This window comes from Castor canadensis, chromosome 3 (genome assembly GCF_047511655.1).
Source record: "Castor canadensis chromosome 3, mCasCan1.hap1v2, whole genome shotgun sequence".
NCBI lineage: Eukaryota > Metazoa > Chordata > Mammalia > Rodentia > Castoridae > Castor > Castor canadensis.
Genome location: NC_133388.1, coordinates 191,496,043 through 191,518,098, shown reverse-complemented (window position 1 = coordinate 191,518,098; position 22,056 = coordinate 191,496,043). Strand labels below are relative to the sequence as shown.

Below are 22,056 nucleotides of genomic sequence, written 5' to 3'. Positions count from 1 at the left end.
TGTGTGTGTGTGTGTGTGATTTTGTATATGGGTACCTTTGTGAGATGTTGTGTACATGCGTGTGTGTGTGCCTGCACATGCGTGGAGGCTGGGAAAGAATTTCCCTCGGCCTCCTGAGAGCTTGTTTTGGCTCTTTCATCTTTTCCTCTTTTTTAGACCCTCTGTAGGAACTTCTCCCTTCTCCTTTTAATCTTTTCCTTCCCTTCCCTTTCCCCCTCTCCTCACTCACTGTCTGTTTATTGTGTGCCTGCTGTGTGCTTGGGTGGTGTGCTAGGTGCTGAGGGACCCAGGCACTGTGCCTGTTGGGTATGCCTGGTGGATAGCAAATAGGCCGAGAAGCACTGTAAATGCAGTACAGTGAGGGTTTCTCTAGGGCTGAGTGTGGGCTGCTAAAGTAGGGATTACAGACTCCAATTTGAGCTTCCTAGGGAATATTATGTCTAAATTTAAACCTAATCTCTTCTAGACACTTGTCACAAATATAGCCATTCTGAGTATAAGTAGGAATGTGGTGTTCTAACACAGTTGTGAAGTTTACTGAATCTGAGGAAAATGGGTCTGGGTTCAAATCCTGGCTCTGCTACTGACCTGTTCTATGGTTTGGGGGCAAATGAACTGATCTTTGTATGCCTCAGTGTTATTGACTGTATGATGGGGTTAATGCTGATGGCTGCCTTGAGGATAAAATGAGCACATACACATGAAGTCCTTACCATGGTGCCTGAGACATGTGTTCATCATCATTGTAAGTCATCGCTGTCATTTCCATGGCTGCAAAGCCACACAAACTGCAGAGCCTCTGGTGTCTCGCACCATGGAGCAAGATGCAGTTTGTGAAACACAGAGGGTATTGCATTCTTCAGAAACCTAAGACTCACACTCCCCTCCCTCACTTCCGATAAATAATTCATTGTCTCCCCTTTTGCTTCCTGGGCTTTGGAAATAAATGTCAGGGAGATTGACTGTCAGGGCCCTAGAATGTTAGTCTTTTGGGATTTTCTGAAATCTCAGACTGGTGTGATCAGAGATTGAGCCACAAAGCAAGTGCACTGGGAGGCTGCTTATCAGTGGTGTAGACATCATAAAATCTCTTTGCCCCTGGTTCTACATTGGATTTCTTAGAGTGTGAGGTATTTTAAAATGAAGAAATCAAGGAAAGGATGCAGATTGAGCCAGAGTGAACAAGAATTCATGTACATCAAGGAGTCATATTATCTAACAGTGGACTGTAGGATGGCTACTGAAGGTAGGAGTTTCTTAAAAGAGACACTCCACATAAAAATATCAAGGACTGTGGCCAGAATAATAACTAATTGCCAGTTTTCAGTCACCTCTTAAGTAGAGCACTTAATGGATCATTTTTATTAACAGTGACCTTATAAAATAGAGACAGTTCTGTGTTTATTTTTTTTCACATTGGAAACTGGGGCTGGAGGTGGGATTTAATCCAGGTCTACCTAGCTCTAAGCCAGCCTTCTCTGTACCATACAGTAGCTGTATCACAAGGCATAGTACTGACCTTCACTATTGAAACCTCAGAGTAGGGTATGATTCAGCAGCAAGATTTTTGTTTGGGAATCAGGAAGCCCAAATCCCAGATCTGCATGCTGAGCAGCTGGTTCTGACAAGAGTGCCAAACCACTTGAAACTTAGGGTCTCTCGCTTCTTTTCTGATTGAGGGAAATTCTATTTGCTACACTTATCTTGTAAGGTTTCATAAGGATAAAATGAGGTGTTATCTGGGAAAATGTCTCGCAAACTTGAGTGATGTACAAATACAACGCTTACATTATTACATTTTTGACTATGTTGGGCTATTTTTTAAGAATGCTCATGTTGTCTTTTTATTGAATTGAGAAACCTTTGCCTGGTTCTTCCTGTTCCTTGCCAGTTTTGGGCCTTGGGATCTCTGAGCACAGTTCTCTAAGAGGAAGTTGTCCCAAGCTGCAGCTTTGGAGCAACTATCATCTTGTTGGAAACTTGGAACAAAAGAAATGACTTACTTTTCAAAAGTCTCTTTTCCTGTTATCATTTAATTGATCAAGTTGTGTTTATTCATTAAGTATGTATTCCATATCTAGATCTGTTTAAAACCCTATAGAACTCTGGAATTAAAAAGCCTGCTCAAGGCAAAGGATTTATCATAGAAGGAGAGGAAAAAAGGAACAATCAAGAAGCTATGGGTGAACACAAGCTTCATGTGTGTATGGTTCATGCTGTGAATCAAATCACGTGAAGAGATGGCTCGTCCTGCTTCAGTAGCTGGGGACAGTCTCATGGAGGAGGTGCTGAGATTTGAAATGAGCCTGAGATGCTAGGAGGTGAATTGAGGCTAGGAGTCTAATGGAGGAGGTCACAGGTCCTATGGAGGAAATAGGATAGGTAAGTAAAAAGGGACAGGATTTATCTGTGCATATCTGAGAAGTTGTACTGAATATTGGATGGAGGTGCTAATGCAGGTGTGTGTGTGTGTGTGTAGTGTTGGATCACATGTTACACAACTTAGAAAGCCTGAATGTAGGTTGTGGGGTAATTTCATCCAGTAATGGAAAGTTCTAGAGCCAGTGAATGACAATGAGAAAAGGAATGGAGGCAGGGAGAGCGTGGAGCAAAAGGCTAGAGGCTGGTAAGAGGTGGCTGAGTTGCCCTGAGTGTAGACAGGAGGTTTACTGCACACAGATCTTCAGTATCAAGTTCCCAGAGTCCAGTGACCGACTGAGTCGTGGAACTCTGGGAGGATGAAGAGGTATCACAGGCGAGTCCATTCAGATGTTGTGACTTAGAGGTTGTAGTTTTCCTTGCCAAGTTCCAAGATTCTCAGCTCTTTTGTAAAATGTGGGTAGTTGACAAACTGACTCGTTTTCCGTTTTCAGTGCTTAAATTATTCTAAGTTCATTTATGAATATTTCATTTTTAGCTAACTAATTGGTCTTGAGCATCTGAATTATGGATGTAGAGGATGGAAGATGAGTTTGTCACCATTCTGCTTGAGACTCTCTGAGGCTTTCAGGATGGATTTTATACTATTCCTTCACTACCAGATTCTGCCAAGTTCCACACTGCTCCTCAGTTTAGTCCCCTTGGCACTGGGCTTAGGTGCTGAGGGGCAAGGAATCTGCCTTCAAGGGCTCTCTGGTCTGTGGGCAAGAGACCTGCAGACTCCTCCACCCTATGGCACACCGTACTGTGCTCCCACTGTGCAGCCAGCATGGTGTCCCCCCAACAGGAGGCACAGCCACTGCCTAGTGTATGCACTGCAACGTCTCTGAGAAAACATAGGGTACCTGCCTTGTCGAGTATGTCAGTCTCTAAGTTAGTGGCAAGTTCTCCACTGGAATGCTAAGTCTACTCAGGAGGTCCCCAAGGACCACCCTCTCTGACCAGCTACCTACAAACTTGGGGGTCCCTGTGGTCTCTCTTGGGCTAGAAGATCTCACAGAACTCAGCAAAGTCCTATACCTAGAATAATAGGCTGGCACTAGAAAAGCACCCAGTAGAGCTTTTGGTATCCCACAGAGTACTGGAGGCTGTCGCCTCCTTCTGTCTTTAATGTTTGACAATATCACTACAGCCTTGGCTGTCTACAGTTTTTATCGAGGCTTGATGACATATTGCCCATGTGTAGTCTCTACCTTCCTGGTGGTTCTGACTAATACCTCTACCTTTCATTTGTCTGGTGGTGGAGAGACTCCATCACTAACCAGCCTGAGGCCAAGGCCCACCAGGCAGAAACAGACACTTCTGTCAGGAAGGACATCGGGGTCCTAGAGATCACTTCCTGGGGGCAAGGGCAAGGACAAGGACCAGGCCTCTCTTTGGGTCAAGTTCATTCTTGACTATGCAGCTGCATGTTTGGAGAACATTTCAGAGTCATGGCCTTTGTCTGCACAGCAGGATGCCAGTTCATCACTGGGGTAGAGCTAGGCCACAAGCTTTGATAGATGGTTATGCTTGGCTGATGTGACAGGAGGTGGGTGTTTTATAGACTGCTAATTCTGCTCCTCTGATATTAATTGCTGCCTTAGTAGGTTGTATGTGTTGTTGTGAAGAATAATAATAGGAGAAGTTTTCATGACTTTGAGGTAAAGGCTTCATCCTTACTCTGTTATTACATTTCTTCCTCCCCACATGCTCCCACACACAGGGTTGGTCCTCTGGGAAACACAGCCTGTCCCTGGAGCCCAGTGCTGGCAAGGGACACAAGGGGCCTGCATCTACTGCTTGTTTTATCTGGTCTCCAGGTGCCTTTATGTCTTGAAGCACCTTTTCCTCCCCCCGGCTTCTCCCACCCCAAGATGCCCCAGTGAGATGCAGTGATGGCCATACTTGTGTTGGCTATACTGGCACGAGAAGGCTCAAGCTTGACTCCTTAGGTAAGGCTAACCTGCCTTTGGCATCACAGATCTCTGGAGACTCTGTCCCTCTGGTGTGCCCTCTTCCAAGGAAATCTTCTGCCCCATTATGATGTCTGGTCTCCCTTAGTTCCTGGGGACCTTGTGCTGAGGTTGGGCCCCCATGTCCAGAGTTCCCAGGGTTGTGCTGCTCTTCCCTATAGATTCTGCTCCCATGGCTTCCCTTTCTGACTTGTGGCACAGGTGACCCTCTGAATTAAAAAACTGCCTTGCTGCTAGCAGTAGATAAAGTGGCTGGTACTTCACTGTTCCGAGCCACAGCTTTAGAGAACATGAAGTGCCCTGAGAGGCATCCTCATTCACCCAAGATAGTGGCAGGCTGAGGCCTCCTCTCTCTGCCCTGAGGTTCACACTCAAAGAGGCTGCCTCAGCCAGCCAGCCAGATCTGACACTGGGGATATCAGTCAGACTGGGGTGGTGGCTCCCTGCTTGGCCTCTCTCAAGCAAGTCACATCTGCCAAGAACATACCACTCCACCTTCACGTGACTCCACCTTCTGCATGTGTGGCTTTGCTCCCTGTCCCTGCTCACCCTTCTTGATCCCTCCCTTCATTCTGGAGTTGCATGCCTCAAGTGTGACACTGATGCAGAGAGATGCCGTTGTAAGATGGTTGGGAACTTCCTTTAAAGCAGCTCCAATCAGGACATTTGAAATCACTCGGTCACTAGGAAACTTGAATAATATAGTTATCATCTTTCATCCTATAATTTGTGACTTTAGATTGTAATTATTTTTTATCTTTCTCACCAGGATAGTTTGACACCTTGAAATAATCTGAATAGCTGTGTACCTCATTAGGAGCACAACAGGCTCAGTGGCCTCTAAGAGCCTTTTGCAAAGAAGTCCTGAAGCAGTTTCTGAAAGCTGGATTTAAGTGGAAATGATGGCTAATGAAGGCAGGCTGTGTGGACTGGTGGCCAGTGGCCACAATTTAAAACCCTCCTAGCTTTAAAGGAGCATGTGCAAAAGTTCCTATCAGCCTATGGTTTTGAAGCAGAATATTACAAAATTGATTGGCCATTAGAGTGTATATATGCAGTGATATTAGCATGAAAGATGCTGTTTGCAGCTAGAAATTTCTGTAACTGCTTTAGACTCTTCATTTTTAATAAAATTTGAAGCCTGAAACATATTTTCGTGCTTGGGAAGTTGACTGCATATAATGTCATAGTGCCCTCTTGCTTCCTTTACAGAGTTTATGGTCATGAAGAGGAAGAGAGGCAGGCCTAAGGGGTCCACGAAGAAGCCCAGTGCTGAAGAGGAGCTGGTGGAAAACATCGTGACCCCAAATGAGGATGCACCACTGGGTGCAGAGGAAGGGAGCAGCTTGGCACCGAGCAGCCTAGAGTGCAGCAAGTGCAGCCGGAGGTTCTCCAACACACGCCAGCTGAGGAAGCACATCTGCATTATCGTGCTGAATTTGGGTGAGGAGGATGGAGACGCAGGTGAGTGATGACCATGCTGGTTTCTTGCAGACAGCCATAACTGCTCATACCTGCTTACAGGTTTGCCTGTTACTTGGAAGTAGCATACATGTCTACAGGTCTCTCCTACCTGGAAAAGGGCTGGTTTTCACCATGGTTTCTGACTCTTCCTGAGCCTCGTTCTTAAAGTGAAAGTGCTACATGGCCCTGTGGTGCTTGCATCACTGCTTTAGAGGTTGCAGAGATGGTGAAACTCAGGCTCTACCCTTGGTGAGCTTATGTTCTGGGGGAGAAGAGAGTTAGAAAATGCAGAGTGTTGAGGGATGGTCATCAGGAGAATGTACTGAGTCAGTCAGTGAACCTGGCCGCACAGTTTGCCTGCATTTGAATTAGAGGCTGGAAGATCTGCTAGTGGCTAGACAGGGCCCATGAGCAGTGCACCATGATTAGGGTACTTAAGGCCTCCAGGGTGGGGACCTGATTGGCCACTAGTAGCTGAGGACTAGTTTGTGATGGGTGTTCTTGAAGAAAAGAGAGAATATTGCATGCTTTCTCTGGGTAAGAGTCTGGCTAGGCTTCAACTCTGAAGGAGCTTCCTTTTAATTTTTTTTTTAAGCAGTACTTGGGTTTGATCTCAGTGCCTTGCACTAGCTAGGCAGGCACTTTATTGCTTGAGCCATGCCCCAAGCCCTTTTTGTGTTTAGAACCTTAGGGATTACAGGTATGAAGCACCATGCCCAGCTTTTATTGGTTGAGATAGAGTTTCATTAACTTTTTGCTCATGGTGGTCTGGAACCACAATCTTACCACCTGATCTCTGCCTTCCCAGTAGCCAGGATCATGGGTATGAGTCACCACCCCCAGCCCTGAAACAACTTCTAAAAGGGACTGAAAGGGGATGACCTTGAGCAGGGAGTAAAGTCACTGCAGTGCAGTGTCTATAGAAAACCTTCTTAGGAGGAGTGAGACAGCAAGACTGTACTGGATGTGCGAGTGCACCTGCCTATGGTCCTATGGTCCTGTGCTTGTTTGGTGCTTGCACAATTTCTACCTCTTCAGGCTGCACCTTGTGTTTAGGAAGTTCTCAGATCTCTGTGCTGGGCTTCATGTGCTGTGTGGGAACACAGTTACACAGTACAGATCTTGGGGTTTGAAGGGCTTCTGCCTTGGTATCCTCATCTGTAACATGGTAATAAAAGTGATGCTGTCTCATATGATTGCTTTGAGTATTATAGGACTTGTACAGAACTTAGAATAGCCCCTGTTGCATCAAAAGTGCCTGGTACTTATTAGCTGTCCTATTAGGTATCATAGCCATGTAACACTGTTGCAGTCTTCCTGTTCTAAGGACAAGGGCAATTGGGCATTGAGAAATTAAGTAATTTGTTCAGGGTTCATTAGATAGTAAGGGGACCTGGCCTATGGGCCCAGGCAATCCCTCCTGAACCCCTGTTCTTAAATTCTTTATTATAAATATCTCCCTATGGAGAAGTAAGAAAGACCCTTGATGTGCAAAATCCCAGCACAGATTGGATGAATTATTGAGTAACTCATCAACTGATACCTATATAGAGGTTGGTGACCAAGGTCCGTGGCCAGCACCTGCAAGTTGTAGAAGCTACAAGACCTGTTCCTTCTCCTAAAGAGCAGTCTAGATGGTCATGTGATACCCCACTGCTGCATGCACCAATGCAAATCCAGAAGTCCAGACAAGGATCTCAACATATCAGCTGGTGGTGGCAGCTGCCCCACGATGGAGAGGAGCAGGAGCAGTTGTCATGTCAAAGGTGCAGCCAGGGTGGCACAGGGATCTGTGTGTTGATTTGAATTGTAAAGTCCTTTTGGCAAATGCAGATGGTTTTAGAAAGGCGGTGGTAGAGGGAAGGGATTAGGAACTGGAACTCTGATTGCAATGGCTCTGTTAGTCACTGCACTTGGTTATAGAGATTTCTCTCTCCCTCTCTCTCTCTTGCACATGCACACACACAGGATCCCTCTGCTCTCTTTTCCTGGCACAGCTAGTTAATGCTTGGCACATTTTAGTCAGAGGGACCACTCTGGCCCTGAAGGCAGCTGTTTATAGTTTCTTCCTGGTCCTTCTAAAAATGCAGTTCTCTGATCACGTGGTGTTACATGGTTCTGTGCTTTCCCAGGGTTTCTCCTGCCAGGCTCCTTCTCAAGTGCCTCTGGATCTCTTGACAATTATGACTGGGATCAGGAAGTTCACTCTTTTGCAACATCAAATATTCCTGTCTCCTGCTCCCTGTCTAATTTTTGAGTATGTTCTCATCTGCTTGGGTTAGGGTCTTCTCTCTATGACAGTGTCCCTTTCACAGTGAGGTGTAGAGTCTGTCCTCTCCAAATGACCTTGCTGCGTGCAGTGTGGCATTGTCTTCAGTACCATCTGTATTCTATTGTTGCTGACAACCATAGTATGTACAAGTTATTACTGTTTTTTTGCTTTAGTAAATATCCCTTTTGGTGTATGTCTGTATATATGTATATGTGTATAGTGTGTTTATGTGTGTGTGTATATATATGTAGATCTGTATTATTTTTGTAGGATCATTTCTGCTCGGTCAGAAAGTGTAGTATCTATTATCAAATCTCTCCCTAGGAAATGTTCACCAACTTACATTCCAAAAGTGTCTGTAAGTGACTACTGGATATTATAATTTTTGTTTTCTTCTTTTTTAATGATAGAAAAAAAGAAAATAAGGCCTGAATAACATACAATCCCAGTGTCTAGGCATGACGCCTGTTACACTGTGTGAGAAAGAAAGGCCTTCCTCCCTTCTGGGGACCCATACATGTTTTCAGATGACCATACACACTCTTCTTTGATTGCTTCTCATTCTCCCATGTGCAATTGTTTTTCAGTTCTTCTATGTTGCAGAGGCTATTATCCGTGTCTCACAGTGAGTATCTCTTTTAGCGCTCACATCAAGCTTAAGAGATAGGCACTGCTATTATTCCTACTTTGTAGAAGAGGAAACTGAGGGATGGAAAGGTCCACCAGTTTGCTTCCTTTACACAGCCTGCATGTGGTGGAGTTGGTCCTGGCTCCAGGATCTGTGCTTTTGACTGCTTTGCTGTATGTGCTGACTCAAACAATCAGTAAATGTCAACTATTGTCATTACAACCTTTCATCATGTGTGTGGGCCACAAGTTTTACCTCATTGTCTCCAGTTGATGGACATTTAGGATTGTTTTAAAATTTTCTGCCTGCTCAAGAAACAGTAGTCAGGTGAAAGTCTTGAGCATGCATTATTGTGCAATTATTATCACCTTGTTACCTTATTATTACAAGGTGAATACCTTGCAATTTCTGGGTGACTAGGGTGTGCTTCATGCTGTCTTTATCCTTTCTAATCTCTAGTGTGAACAATTTTTTTAAAAGTTTTATTTTGCACAGTTTTACTTTGGTCACTAATAGGGATATATCTATGTCCACTGTTATTGGATCATTTTCTTTTGTGTGTGGTTGGGGATATTCCATATTTAATGTTCTTTCTTTATTACACCTTTGGATTATCATACATGCAGTTTATTTCTCACAGTTTGTCATTTAATTTCATTGGTAGCATTGCATTCTGTTTTTTCTTTTTTGCATTTTGCTGTCATGCTAAATTTCTTGTACCTTTTATCATAGCTTAGAAAACTTTCCCTATCCCTGCAAATGATAGCAATATCCTTTTGTTATTTCTGTTTGTTGTATGCTTTCATGATACCTATATCTTTGATTTATCTGGAAATCATATTTTTGTATAAGTTGTGGAGTAAGACAGTTACTTATATTTGATCAACAAATATGGGCAAAGGAATTATCGTAATACATGCAACTTAGCTGATGAAATATTTCAAAACACAGGATCACGTGAAAATAAGGGCTTAGCAGCTCAAAGTCTTAAAAAACCCTTTAAAAATAAACCTTTTGTTTTGAAGTTATTATAGATTTACAGGATGTTGCAAAGATTCAAGATTGCAAGAGTGTGTGTGTTCCCTTTCACTCATCACACATGTAGACGGTGTGAGCAACTCTGCTGGCAGGAGAGCAAGACCATAGCATTCCCACAGAGGTCACTCTTGCTGTCCCCTTTCATCATCCCCAGTCCCACCAGGCAACCACTGATTTGGTCTCTGACTGTGTGATTTTGTTATTTTGAGAATGCTGTGTAAATTGAATCACATAGTTCCTGATGAGCTTAAAAATCTCTCTGTTTAGACCCCATTATTTCTTATTTGGTAACTGAGGAATTGGAGGTCTAGAAGTGATGATTATCTAGAGTCCCCCCAATTGTTAGGGCAGGATCCCAAGTCTTCCCACTTCTGCCCTTCCCTGGCCTGCTCCATCACATTCCTGTCTCAAAAACTGTCTCATTTCCATCTTATGGATGTCAGCTGGTTCATTTCAGTGAGCTTCTGTCAGGTTTTTTCCTGCCCTGAAAAGAAATGAAAGCCCCCGTGTGCTTCCTGCTGTTTATTGTCTACGCTGTAATAATTAGGCAGTGTTTGCAGCAACAGCAAACAGGCACAGTTCTTCCTAACACAATTATCAGCTTCCTCCAGCAGTAAGCATTGTAGAAAATGGCCTTGTACTACATTGATTTGAGTGACCTAAATGGACGTTAATTTAGCAAATTCCTAATGGCAAGGTAGGTGCTCTGGGTGTTTTTCCTTCTCTTGGCCACAGAGAAAGCCTCTTAGTTATGCAGAAATGACCTTCTGCCCAGCTGCCTGTGGCTGGGACCCATGTTCCCTAGTTCACCAAGTACAATATTACGATTTGGAAAATTTTCATTGTTCTTTGAGTACATGCTCTGTAAAGAGCAGTTTCGTGACATTTTAAACAATTGACCTTGACTCTATTGCTCTTTAAAACAATTAGAAGAAAACAAAATAAGCTTTTTTCCTCTCCTCTGAACCCTGGCAAGTTAAAATAACACTTTTGATAAGTATTCAACATTTATTTATTTTATTCTGCATTTCAATAGTAAAAGGAACTGGGAAAAGAGATTTTTTCCCCCTGCCATTATGTGGAACAGCTGGTGTTTTTGAAAAACATTTTGCAGCCTATAGAAATCAATATGTCAAGTTTATAAAAGTGGCTTCTGAACCTTCTAAGCTTGTTATTTCTGGGGTCATTTTATGCAAGCATTGTAAAATTTCCTCTTACTCCTGTTAAGTCTTTCTTACAGGAGGCCAGGTATTGGCTTCATTGTCACACCTAAGATACACCTGTACTCTTCATGGAGCCTTGTTGACAGATTTTGGCTCTCTGCCATCTACTGTAGTCATGTTACTTACATAGCTGACTTGCATACCTGAAAAAGGTTTTGAGCTGCACTTGGAAATTTGTAGGTGGTACAGTGTTAGTTTCTGAATGCCACACTTTGCTCCTGGAAAGGGTGTAATGGTAATGGCTGTTTCTTTTTGCTGCTTGTATGCCCTTATGTTTTTTCTGTACTACTCAGGGGAATGGAAACCTGAAGGTCTCTAGCTGCACTCAGTCTTGTGCACACTTGGAAATGTGGGCATGTGGTCCTGAACAGTTCGTAGTCCTTCTGTGACCCACTCTCCCCAGCTCTCCTGCTGCCTGCCTGCTACTCTTGACCAGCCAGTTCTGAACTGCTTCTTTGCTGCACATCATGGAACTGTCACTGATTCTGTCAGTCAGGGTTGGCCAGGCCACACCTCTAGAATCCCCAGATGACAGGGGCCTGACAGCATCATGCTTGCTTTCTTGCTAAGTGCCGTATGTCCATTGCTCGTCCTCAGGTGGCACTCTCACTCAAGAACCCTGCCTGAGCAAGCAGCCACCATGGTGACCTTGGCTGGTCATGGTATTAGAGGGGAAGAGAACGCTGGGTGGTTTAGCCTCTGCCCAGGAGTGACATCTGTCATTTCTGTCCTTGCAGTTTATTGGCCAGGAGGAATCACACGGCCCCACCCAACCTCAGGACCAGGAAGTGCATTCCCGCGGTATTCCCTGGGTGAGGGAGAACTGGCAATGCTTGATGGCCATCACTAGTGACCGCCACATGGTTTCTGTCCATTTCCATGGTTCCAGCCCCAGCTGTGTGATGGCGTCTGCTAATATCTTGCTTGCCTGTTTCAGTTTGGTGTTACATAGGCAGTTGGATCATGGCAGTATGTTTAGCCCTGAACTTGCTGTGTAGCTTCTTACAGATGTTCCTCCTGTATCCATCCATCTTGGTGGCTGGCCTTACCATCCAGAATGTCTCAGTCAGGAGTCTCCCTCACCTGCTACCTCCCATCACGCAGCACAGGTGGTTGACTTATCCTCTAAATATTTTCTTCTCCAGACCTTGGCTCCATCCCGGCCATTGTTCTTGTGGGTCGGTCTGCCTTGGCTCCTCCGTGGATCTGGTAAGAGCTCAAGGCTGCTCTTCCAGTTCAGTCCACATTCCATAAATACCAGTGGTTTGCAAACATTGGGGATATATTTCTGGTAAGTATTCACTTGCTTACTAATAAGTTTTATCTTCTTAAAATTTAATAAACATTCACAGAGTCCTTACTATGGGAGGGCCTTACAAATATCAACTCATTTCTTCTTCACAAAGCTCTATGATGTAGTTACTGCTCGTGTCCTCATTTCACAGATGAGGACACCAAAGTGAACATCCTGTCTAGTATAACAGTTAGAAGTAAGTGATAGCTGTGGGATGTGAACTCAGGCATTTTGGCTCAGATATGCATATTGCTGCCTTAATATTTAACAGTAATATAAATACATTATAAAAATACACAAAATGTTAAGTTTCAAAAGGATGAGGTAAGAAAGGTAAAGAGGCATTCTCCTGTTTTCTTCCCAAATTTCAGTGGGTTTTCTCAGTGTCCCCTCATGGCCTTCCACGCTGGAAATCACTGCTGTCTCTGCATGAGGGGTATCTTCCTGCAATATAAAGTGACTTTGTCCCTGAAGATAGCCCTCCATGATGCCCATCACTGTTCATAGACAATTTGCACCCCTTATGAATCTACCTGGTCATTTAAAACCTAACTGTTGCTCCACCTTGCACCCTGACTTCCTACCCCTCCCACTTTGCCCCCTACAAATCTGCAGTAGCTTCTGAAGTTCCCGGTGTCCTGTGCTATCAAGGTATTTTGTGCACGTCATCTTTTATGCTTGGAATGTCTCTTTTTCTTCTCCACTCTGAATAACTCCACTTTTTCTTCAATGATCCTGGAGTAGCGGTAGCCCCAAAACCAGCAGAACCTTTTTAACTCTACCAGGACTGCCTCCCTGCAGATGGAATGGAATGGAATACCTCTCATATCCCTTTGCTTCATCAACATCCAGAGCCAAACTAGATGGTTGTGAGTTTGGCCTAAGTAGAATGTATACCTTGTTTTGTTGGGTGTGCCAGTTTATGCCTGTCTTCCCTGTTTAGAACAGTGCCATGCACACTAAGTGCTTATGTGTACCTTTTGAGTGAATGCACAGATCCTCCTGAAGCAGGAACGGGCACCATGCAGTGTCTACTCCATAGAACACTCAAAGTAGATGGTCTGTAACTTCCATTTATATTCCTGTGTGAGGGTCCATGACTTGCATGAGGCCCCAGGTTCATACTGCCAACTGACTGGCTGTGTGCACCTGCTTCCATTCATTTTGACTCTATAGTTGCTTCAGTTCTTTCTTCTTCTGCCTGTCTTTCACCTCTCCAGCTTCAGCCACCCCTATTCTAGCTATGTTTCAAGGCTTCCTGTGGAAGTTACTGCCAAGTCTTTGCTGCCACTCAGTCATCCGAACTAAAGACCCTTAGTCATTGTAATTCCACCTTTTCTTTCACCCCCAAATCTCCCCATCTTCTGCTTCTGCTGACCTTTCCTCCCAGCAATTTCTTGAGTCTTCCTTCTCCTGACTGACCTTCTTCCCACTGTACTTGACCTGGCTTTTGTCATCTCCTAATGGAGATGACAAAATGCATTGGCTTTGCACTGGTTTCTGTCCTTCTGGGCCTTTGAACCCACCCTTCACAGAGCTTGCAAATGCAGAGGGGAGCCTCATTGCCTGTGAAGTTCCTCCTGTACCTCCCTCCACTGTTGCTCTGCCTGGCATGGAGGTTCCTCCCCGTTCTTTCCTTTCAGCACAGTGCCTGCAGGGTAGGCTAGTGAGGGGATGCTGGGTGGAAATGCTGGTGTATCTATTACTTGGTTGTTTTGCATGCTTTTCCCAAGATGCAGGTGCCTCATCAGAGTTACTTAGAGTAGACGAGTGTGACACCTAGAGCCGTGATCCTTTGCGGCTCCTGCAGGCTCAGAGATGGGCGTGGATGAGCCCACTGTGTGTGTATCAGGCTGCCATGTTGGACATGCTGGTGCTTACGTCCTTTAGACCTTCCAGTGACAATCCATGCCAGAGCTTCCCACGGATATGTGCCATTCCAGGCTGGGGTCAGTGGGATTGGAAGCTCAGAGGCCCTGGCCACTTTCACGGTGATACTTCCTCCTCCTTCTCCTCTGTGTGCCTCCCTGCACAGTTGCTATGCATGGAACCTCACATCTGACCTCTTCCTACTACCAGATGCCAAAGCAGGTGTCTCCTCTTCCGTCAGGGCAAGATGTGGAGGCTCTGCCATGTGAGGGCAGCTGTCCGGGGCCAGCTGGAGAGTATGTGTGGGAGTGTGGATTTGAGTCTGTGTCTCTGAGACTTGTCAGCCCCAGCCCTGTCACAGGACCCTGAAGTCTCTGGGAGGCTATTCCTGTTTTGCTGGCCTATGCTTCTTTACTCTGCTCCCTGGGGCCACATGAATTAAAACCTCCAGTGCTGTTGGCAGTGCTTACATTGAGACACATGGGATAAGCAGTCAGGGTTTGCACTGTGTGCCTTACCCATCCACTGCTGGCATATGTAATGTTCTTAGCAAGCAAAGGGCGCTCAGGCATTTTTTAGAAATTGGGGGACACTCACAAAATCCTGCCCCAGCAGGACTTTATGCCAGGTGTTTTGTAAGGAAGACTCTTTATCCGTGTCTTGGAGCCAGCCTGGGGGGCTAGTGGTTCTCAGGGACTATGTAGTGGAAGCCAAGCGGACCCGTCCTAGAGCAGCCTGAGGGCAGTGCTGCTGCATGGAGTTCAGTGGGCTGCCCACTGCCTTACAGTGTGATGGCTTAATAAGGGGAAACAGCCCTGACACAGAACTCTAATGAATACTTCTCCTTAGGAAAGCCAGCAGCTACTGTGTGTGGGAACCTGGTTTGAATGTCTCTGCTTTGTCCCTAGGTCAACCCCTGAGAGCTGAGAAGCCCTGGAATGGATGGCCTAGGGCCCTGGAGGCCTGTAAGCAATGTGCACAGCTTGGCCTGGTGCTGCCAGGATGTGGAGGAGGTTGGCTTTGCTAAGGGCTGGGTGAGCCCCCTGCAGCAGGCAGATTCTCTTCCTCCTAAGCTTGTGCTGCTGTTGGACATTATACCAGACTTTGGGGATCAAACTGAGTATGCCAAGGCTCTTCCCTGGAGCAGCCAGGTATCTGTGGGGCAGGATGGAGAAGCAAACTCCATCCTGAAGAATATAGAGGGGTGAACCACAATGCAGAGGGAGAAGGACAGGACCACACAGCTGTTGAAACACATCTTGGAAAGCTTCCTGTGTGTCATGAACTTCAGGTCTAGGGTTACTTAGCAGTGGGGGTGGAGATGGAGAAGGATGTGGGGGGTGGGCATTTGCCTGATGGTTCCCCCCAACTCCTGCAGGTGAGGGGATGTGGGCATGCTAGAAGAGGTCTGGGAGTTGCACTCAATGTGGGTGTGGGGTAGTGAGGTGACATGTGATGGGAAGGCCAAGTGCCCTTCACAGACTCATTTTTACTGCAGTCTCTTTCTGGGAATTCTTCTGGAAGCAGGTGCTCACCTGCTACAAGAGAGAGGCCGGGAGCCGTGGGAAAGCCTGAGGGGAGGGAAAGCAGAGTGGTGCCTATTCAGCAGGTTAGGTGGAGTTACTGTGGATCTGAGAAGTTTTCTAAACTGCTGCATTAGCAGAGTGGAACAAATTAGTGGCAGAGTCCCAGAATATAATCCCTTATCAGTCTGCTGTTTTGACAGCTGTTCCAGGCCTTTTATTCATGTGACTGATCACACTTTACTCTCTGGGGCTTTCTGAGATTTAATTAGTTCTGGGGCAATTTAGAATAGGTACTTTAGAATATTAGTGCAATGTTAATTATAAGTGACTGCATATGCACTAATTTCTACAAACTGATTGCATTTACATTTAACTCTTCACCTGCATGTCATCTACTCAACATGCCTCATCTGAGGGACACTAACCTGCAGGGTACTCTGTAACAATCTCCTTGGTAGGGGATTCAGGGGTGAAAATGGCAGATATGAATCCCACCCTCTGCTAGTGTGGGGTTGGGGATGAGGCAGGACCCCTCCTAAAGGAGCCCCTTGAAGAGGAAGGTTAGCAAGCAAAGAGCAGGAAGACTTCTTAGGCAAAAGGACATGGTTGGGTTGCTTTATTATACAGTGGGCTTCGTTTATCTTGGTGAGTGGAAATGCTCACATGGTTGAGAGGAACAATGTGGCCACATGTACTTGCACATAGGGGTGGAGGAAAATGGAGCTTTTGAATCCCTGCTGTAGTCCAGAAGCTTTAAGCAACTGCTGCCTTGTGTCCCTGGTGTGTGGTGGTTGCTGACTATGTGATATCCAGTGGACAGTGGTCCCTGGGGTAAAGTTGTTCAGAGTATCTGGCTGCAGAAATGACTTTGGCAGACTGGAGCCAGCATGAAGAATGGCTTTGGCAGTAGCCAGAGAGCAGGTACTGGCCATGGAAGGCTCTGAGGGGTGCGCTAGGGTAGGCTGAAAGCCTCATGGTGTCATGTTCTGAAGAAGAGGTGGACATAGAGGTGGGATGGTAGGAAGGGCAGGGCACCAGTGCTAGGAAGGAAATAGTGTGTGTTGAGGCACTGAGGAACTGGCGGGTGCATGGAAGCAGGCTATGGAGGAGGGTCTTTTGGTGTCTGAATTCAGCATTGGGGGGGATCAACAGAAGGGGATCCATTCTGGAAAAGCTGAGGAAATATGATTCACAGGACCTGAGGGAGGGGAAGGAAACTGCCTAGGTTTTGGCCTGGGAGCTGTGGCTCCTCTCCAATCTCAGAAGCCCTGGAAGAGCATGGGTTTGGGGAGAGGATGAGCTAGCACTGTAAGATACATAAGAGGATGCTGGCCATGTGAGTGTGAAGGCACAGGAGTGCTAGGCTGGGCTCGGGCCTTGTTGTCCTCAGTGGACAAGAGGTGTGAGTGCATGATTACCAGGGCATGGGATGGAAATGGAAGAACCAAGCACCACAGGCAGCCATCTGAGGAGGTTGCCTGGTGGGGAGATCTTGGGTAGGAAGCAGTGAGCTCTCCATGAAGGAGGAGGAGATGTTGAGCAGTGGAAAGTGGTCTTGGGAGTTTCAGGGAGCTCAAGCTGGGGTAGAGGGGCCATTGGCTTTGGGGTAGATCTCATTACTGACCTGAGTAGGAACAGTGTGGTGGATAGATAGGGTGAGTGGGAGATACTGTGGTGGGAGGGAGTAGAAATGGGCCAGGGGATGGAGAGAGTAGTATTCTGTAATGAGTGAAAGGTGCCCAAGAGGAGCAGTTGGCACTTTCACACTGGTGACTTGAGAGGTGAAGATAGAGTGTGTAGGTAAAGGTGTGTTCAGACTCAGTGTAGTGTCACCCAGCTGCAGTGTGCAGCTAGGAGTAGCAGGGTGCTGTTACTGGCCTAATTAAAGAGTCCAGAGGTGGTGAGGGGTTACAGGAGTTCAAAGGGGGGAGAAGCACCCAGTGACGGGCTGGCATTATGGGAGCCTTGGAAACAGGTACCTACCCCCAATCCTCCCTCCCTTTCATCTTCTGATGGTGCCTCCAGTGGCCAGACCCAGTTGGAATCCTGAGGGCCTTGAGGCCAGTGGTGTGATTACTACAGGTCAGCCCTAGGATCTGGGTGGAGAAGGATGAAGGGTAGCGCAGAGGGGTCAGTGGGACTTCTCCAGAACTTCAGGTTGTTGCTCGTTATTTACCCTTAGGAAGGACACATGGCAGGCTTTTCCCCTTGGCAGAGGCCCCTTCCAGTATTACAGCCAGAGCCCCTTACCTCATTTGAGGGTTCCAGGCTTTGGTGCGGGGGTGGGAATGCGGGGTGGGGTTTCCTCTCTAAAGTTTGCATTCCCACTTCCCCATTGTGCAGTGTCATTGCTTTTTTAAAAGTGCTTTCATTTCCTCTGGAAATGAAATATAAAGAATTATGTTAATGTGCTAAGGTTGAAGAGCAATATTGTACAGATGTCAAGAAATTAAAAGGTATGGTTGTCAGAGTGTCAGTAACTTGAGAAAATGCAGGAGGCTAGATAGTAGGGCGAGGCAGGCAATCCACAGCAGCTCTTCTTTACCAATATAAACTGAAGGAAACCATAAAGAAGTAACTTAGTGTTGCCTGCTGACCCAAGGAGATATTTTCTAAGACCCTCAGCGGATGCCTGAAAACTTGAATATTACTGAACCCTGCAGATACTGTGATTTCTCCTATGCGTACATACCTATGACAAAGTTTAACTTGTAACTTAGATTAGTGAGGGATTAACAACAACTACTGGTAAAACAGAATATTATAACAACATACTGTAATAAGAATTATTTAATATTTACGTATGGTTTATTTCTGGGATTTTTGGACTGTGGATAACCGTGGGTACCTGGAACTACAGATGGGGTGGTGGGCTGAATGCAGTTCCAGCTTCAGGCCTGAGCTGGGCTCACATGTGTAGCAGACACATCCTGGGGGTTCACTGTGTGAGAGGGCTCTGCGTCTGTTCCCTCATGTGAACCTCACAATGACTCATTCTGCAGATGTGGATCGTAAATGTAGAGAGTTCTAAATTCATCCAGCTGAAAGGCAGATCTGGATCTCCGCTCAGATGTCCTTGACTCCAAATCTGGTGGTCACCAAGCCTTCTCAAAACAGTGACTGTTACTTAAGTGATGTTTGGCAAAGCACCTTGTACATCCTGGTCTTGTAGTGTTATTGCTGTTGCCAGGACTCTGTCAGGGTGATCAGTGATGGGGCTATAGATATGTATGCCAAGGATGGATATGGGAGGCTGAGAAGAGGAGCTGGCAGGGACCTCACTTGCTTTGATCTGGGAAGTCATGTCCTTCTATCTATTGACTATATTAAAATTGACGAAGAGGTCCCTTGAAAAAGGTCCTGCTACTAAAAAAGAGTTTGAAAGCTACCATTCCAGTTCATTGATAGTCATAGCTGGAGTTAGGCAGTGATGTAGCAAGGTGTGAGATTTGATGGACAAGGGGACTTTAGCTAAGGGCACATTAATAAGAGCTTTGGAGAAACAGAGTAAGCACGTGTGTACGCGGCAGTACAGTTGCAGGCTCTGGTTAACGCTCGGGAAAGTGCTTTGCAAACCGTCATACACCACACAGGAGAAGCCATTGTTATAGTAGTGCAGTTTATCTCTCTTCTGTGGTATTGACCAGGGGAAAAGTACCAGACGGCAGAGACCTCAGATTTCTTTGTGAAATCCACAGCTTCTGGTAGGACCAATATGGCCTCCCTCGCCTTGATGTGGCTCATCAGGGTAAGGCCAGAAAGAGTTCACAGGGGTGTGATGTCACCGTGCCTGGTCTTCCTGCTTTTAAGTATCTCAGACAGATTTCAGCTATTGACCTCACTAAAATTACATCCTGTTTTCTCTTGGATAAGAGTCTATTATAGAGTTCAGTGAAGATATTTTTAAACATTTAGTACAGTGTGAAAACAGAATAGGACCTCGGAGTTAATCACATGTTAGTCATCTTTCCATCACTGTGGCAAGACTCCTGAGATAATCAACTTACAAGGTGGAAAAAGTTTATTTTGGCTCACAGTTTCAGAGGCTTCAGTCTCTGGTCATTTGGCTCCCTGGCTTTTGGGACTGTGACAAGGCAACACACTATGGTGGGGAGTGTGTGGTGGAGCAGAGCTGTTCACCCACGGTAGCTGAAAGCAAAGAGAGAATCAAGAAGGGCCCTGGATCCAATAGCCCCTTCAAGAGCAGACTCCCAATGACCTAACTTCCTTCTACTGTGCACCACTTCCAAAGGTTCTACCACCTCCCAATAGTACCATGGGCTGGGGACCATGCCTTTAGCATACAGGCCTTTGGGGGACATTCCAGATCCCAAATTATAACATTGTGTAATTAAACATGGACCTGCAGCAGGATATTTGGGAAGTGGTCATCTCAAAAGTGGCATCAGGATGACTTGGGTTTTACATGGGTCCCTAACCCTCTCCCGTTTCCTTTGGTATCTTTATTTTTCATACTTGAATATGTTTGTAAAAAACACATTAGCATAGGTGGCTCTGTAGTTCAGTGGATAGCACATTGGGCACCTAGTAATGAAAACGACATCAGCTTACCTGCTATTACTTGTGAAGTACTCTGCCTAGGCCCAGGGGGTCAACCAGGTATGCACTGGAACAAGGATAAGTAAATTATCCCAAATTCCCTGTTGGCATGAGCTGGGGAGCCTGGATTCCAGCTAAAAGGTCTCTTACTTTGTCCTGTGTTCTGCTGACTGAGGAGAGTACCTTTTCGCAGCATGTTTATTGCCAGACCTCAGTCTTTCTTAGTGCCAGGGAGGTAGACATTTGTCTGCTAAACAGAGCTCTAGCTTCTTCGCCTCCCAAGAATGGCCTTTCCCAATCAAGGAGCACCGTGGCCGAACTAAAGGAACTGAGCTGACGTGGATAGTGGTGACGGGATTGTAACTGCCTGCCTGGTGGCCAGGCTGGAGTGGCAGTCTGTTGTGTCAGGTGCCAGCTGTGCGATTGAGTGCACAGCAAGCCTAGAGTGGCTCAAGTGGGGCCATTCAAATGCATAAAGTGATTAGGAGCAAATGGCCTCTTGCTGTTTGTGGGGACTCAGTTGAGGGCACAGAGAACAAATATCACTTTAAGATAGTGGGAGGCTTCACCACTTAACCTCTACCTTGTCCCATCCTGTAGCCTGCTATGTACTCAGTTCCTCTTTTCCATGTGCTTTTTCTAAGTGTCTGCTTGGCACAGCATCAGAGACCAGAGAGGACAGTGGGACATGCTTACTTTGCAGTCAGATGGACTTGCCACTGACAGGGGAGAGTCCCCAGGTTCTCTCTCACTGCACCTTAGTTTCCTTATCTCTCTGCAGAGGAGATGATGGCAGTTCAGCATGCTGCATGGCTGGCCCACGATCAATGTATGCACATTTGTCACCCAGGGGATCTCCCAAGCTGCCCACGGGCAGGGGATAGGCCTGACCCTTCTCTGGGTCCATGGTGCCTGGCACAGGGCCAGATACCCAGAGGCCCTTCCCCTGTTATTTATTGAATGCATGGAGGACTTCATGCTTTGTGCAGTTTGCTGCCCTTCCTCTCTCTTTAATTTCCTCTTAGAAGGTCACACTTCCGCTGCCCTCTGGGGCCTGCACTCCTTTACTGGGCTCAGGTAACTGATTACTGCCCTACCACACTGTGTGACTGACTTGTTAATTGTGTTTTTCGTCCATTGTTGGTCTTCCCTAACATGGTGAGCTCCAGAGCAGGAACCACTGGGTGTCAAAGATTTGTGACCAGTGCTGGGCACCCTACAGTGTGTGTAGAATGAGGTGTGCCTAGTGAGAACAAGTGCATTGCAGTGCTTATGCAACTTACAGGAACATGTCCGTCTCTCCTGTGCATAGGTGATATTTTGTTTAAAAATGGACACTTCTGAAAACGTGGACATAGTAAGAAAGTAAGAAAAGATCAGTGTATAAAGAGAATGCTTTATTGGGCAGTAGAGAGTGGTGGTGGAAGGTAGTTCTGAAGATAGAGATGCTGCTTTCAGAGGAGATATACTTGGCTCAGAGCGGGAGATGTGAACTTAAACTGGAAGTTGATGTGGCTCTTGTCACAGCCAGGGGCATCTACAGCTGTAGGTGAACAGTTCCACAGAGCCAGCAGTTTCATTTACCGTTAAATCAGCCACCTATAGAGCCTGGAAGCCAGGGTGGGATCCTGTCTGGTTCTGCAGCAGTGCTGCACATATTACATCAGAAGACACTGAGCGAGAGTTTGGAGTGACTAGGGAGGCCCAGAAAAGGACAGCCTGGGGTGTGAAGCCCGGAGACGGAGATCCCTAGTATTGTGCCTCTCTTCTGTTACCAGCTGGACACAA

At 46.1% G+C, this 22,056-nt stretch overlaps 1 protein-coding gene across 3 annotated transcripts in view; it reads left to right on the top strand.

The window, feature by feature from the left end:
* The window catches only part of Zfat (zinc finger and AT-hook domain containing), a 204,933-nt gene that overhangs the window by 43,050 nt on the left and 139,827 nt on the right, over positions 1-22,056 (top strand). For all 3 annotated transcript variants that reach the window (XM_074069270.1, XM_074069271.1, XM_074069269.1), the window contains exon 3: positions 5,607-5,858. In XM_074069270.1, coding sequence (XP_073925371.1) covers positions 5,607-5,858 — 252 coding nt within the window. The remainder of the gene's footprint in view (positions 1-5,606; positions 5,859-22,056) is intronic.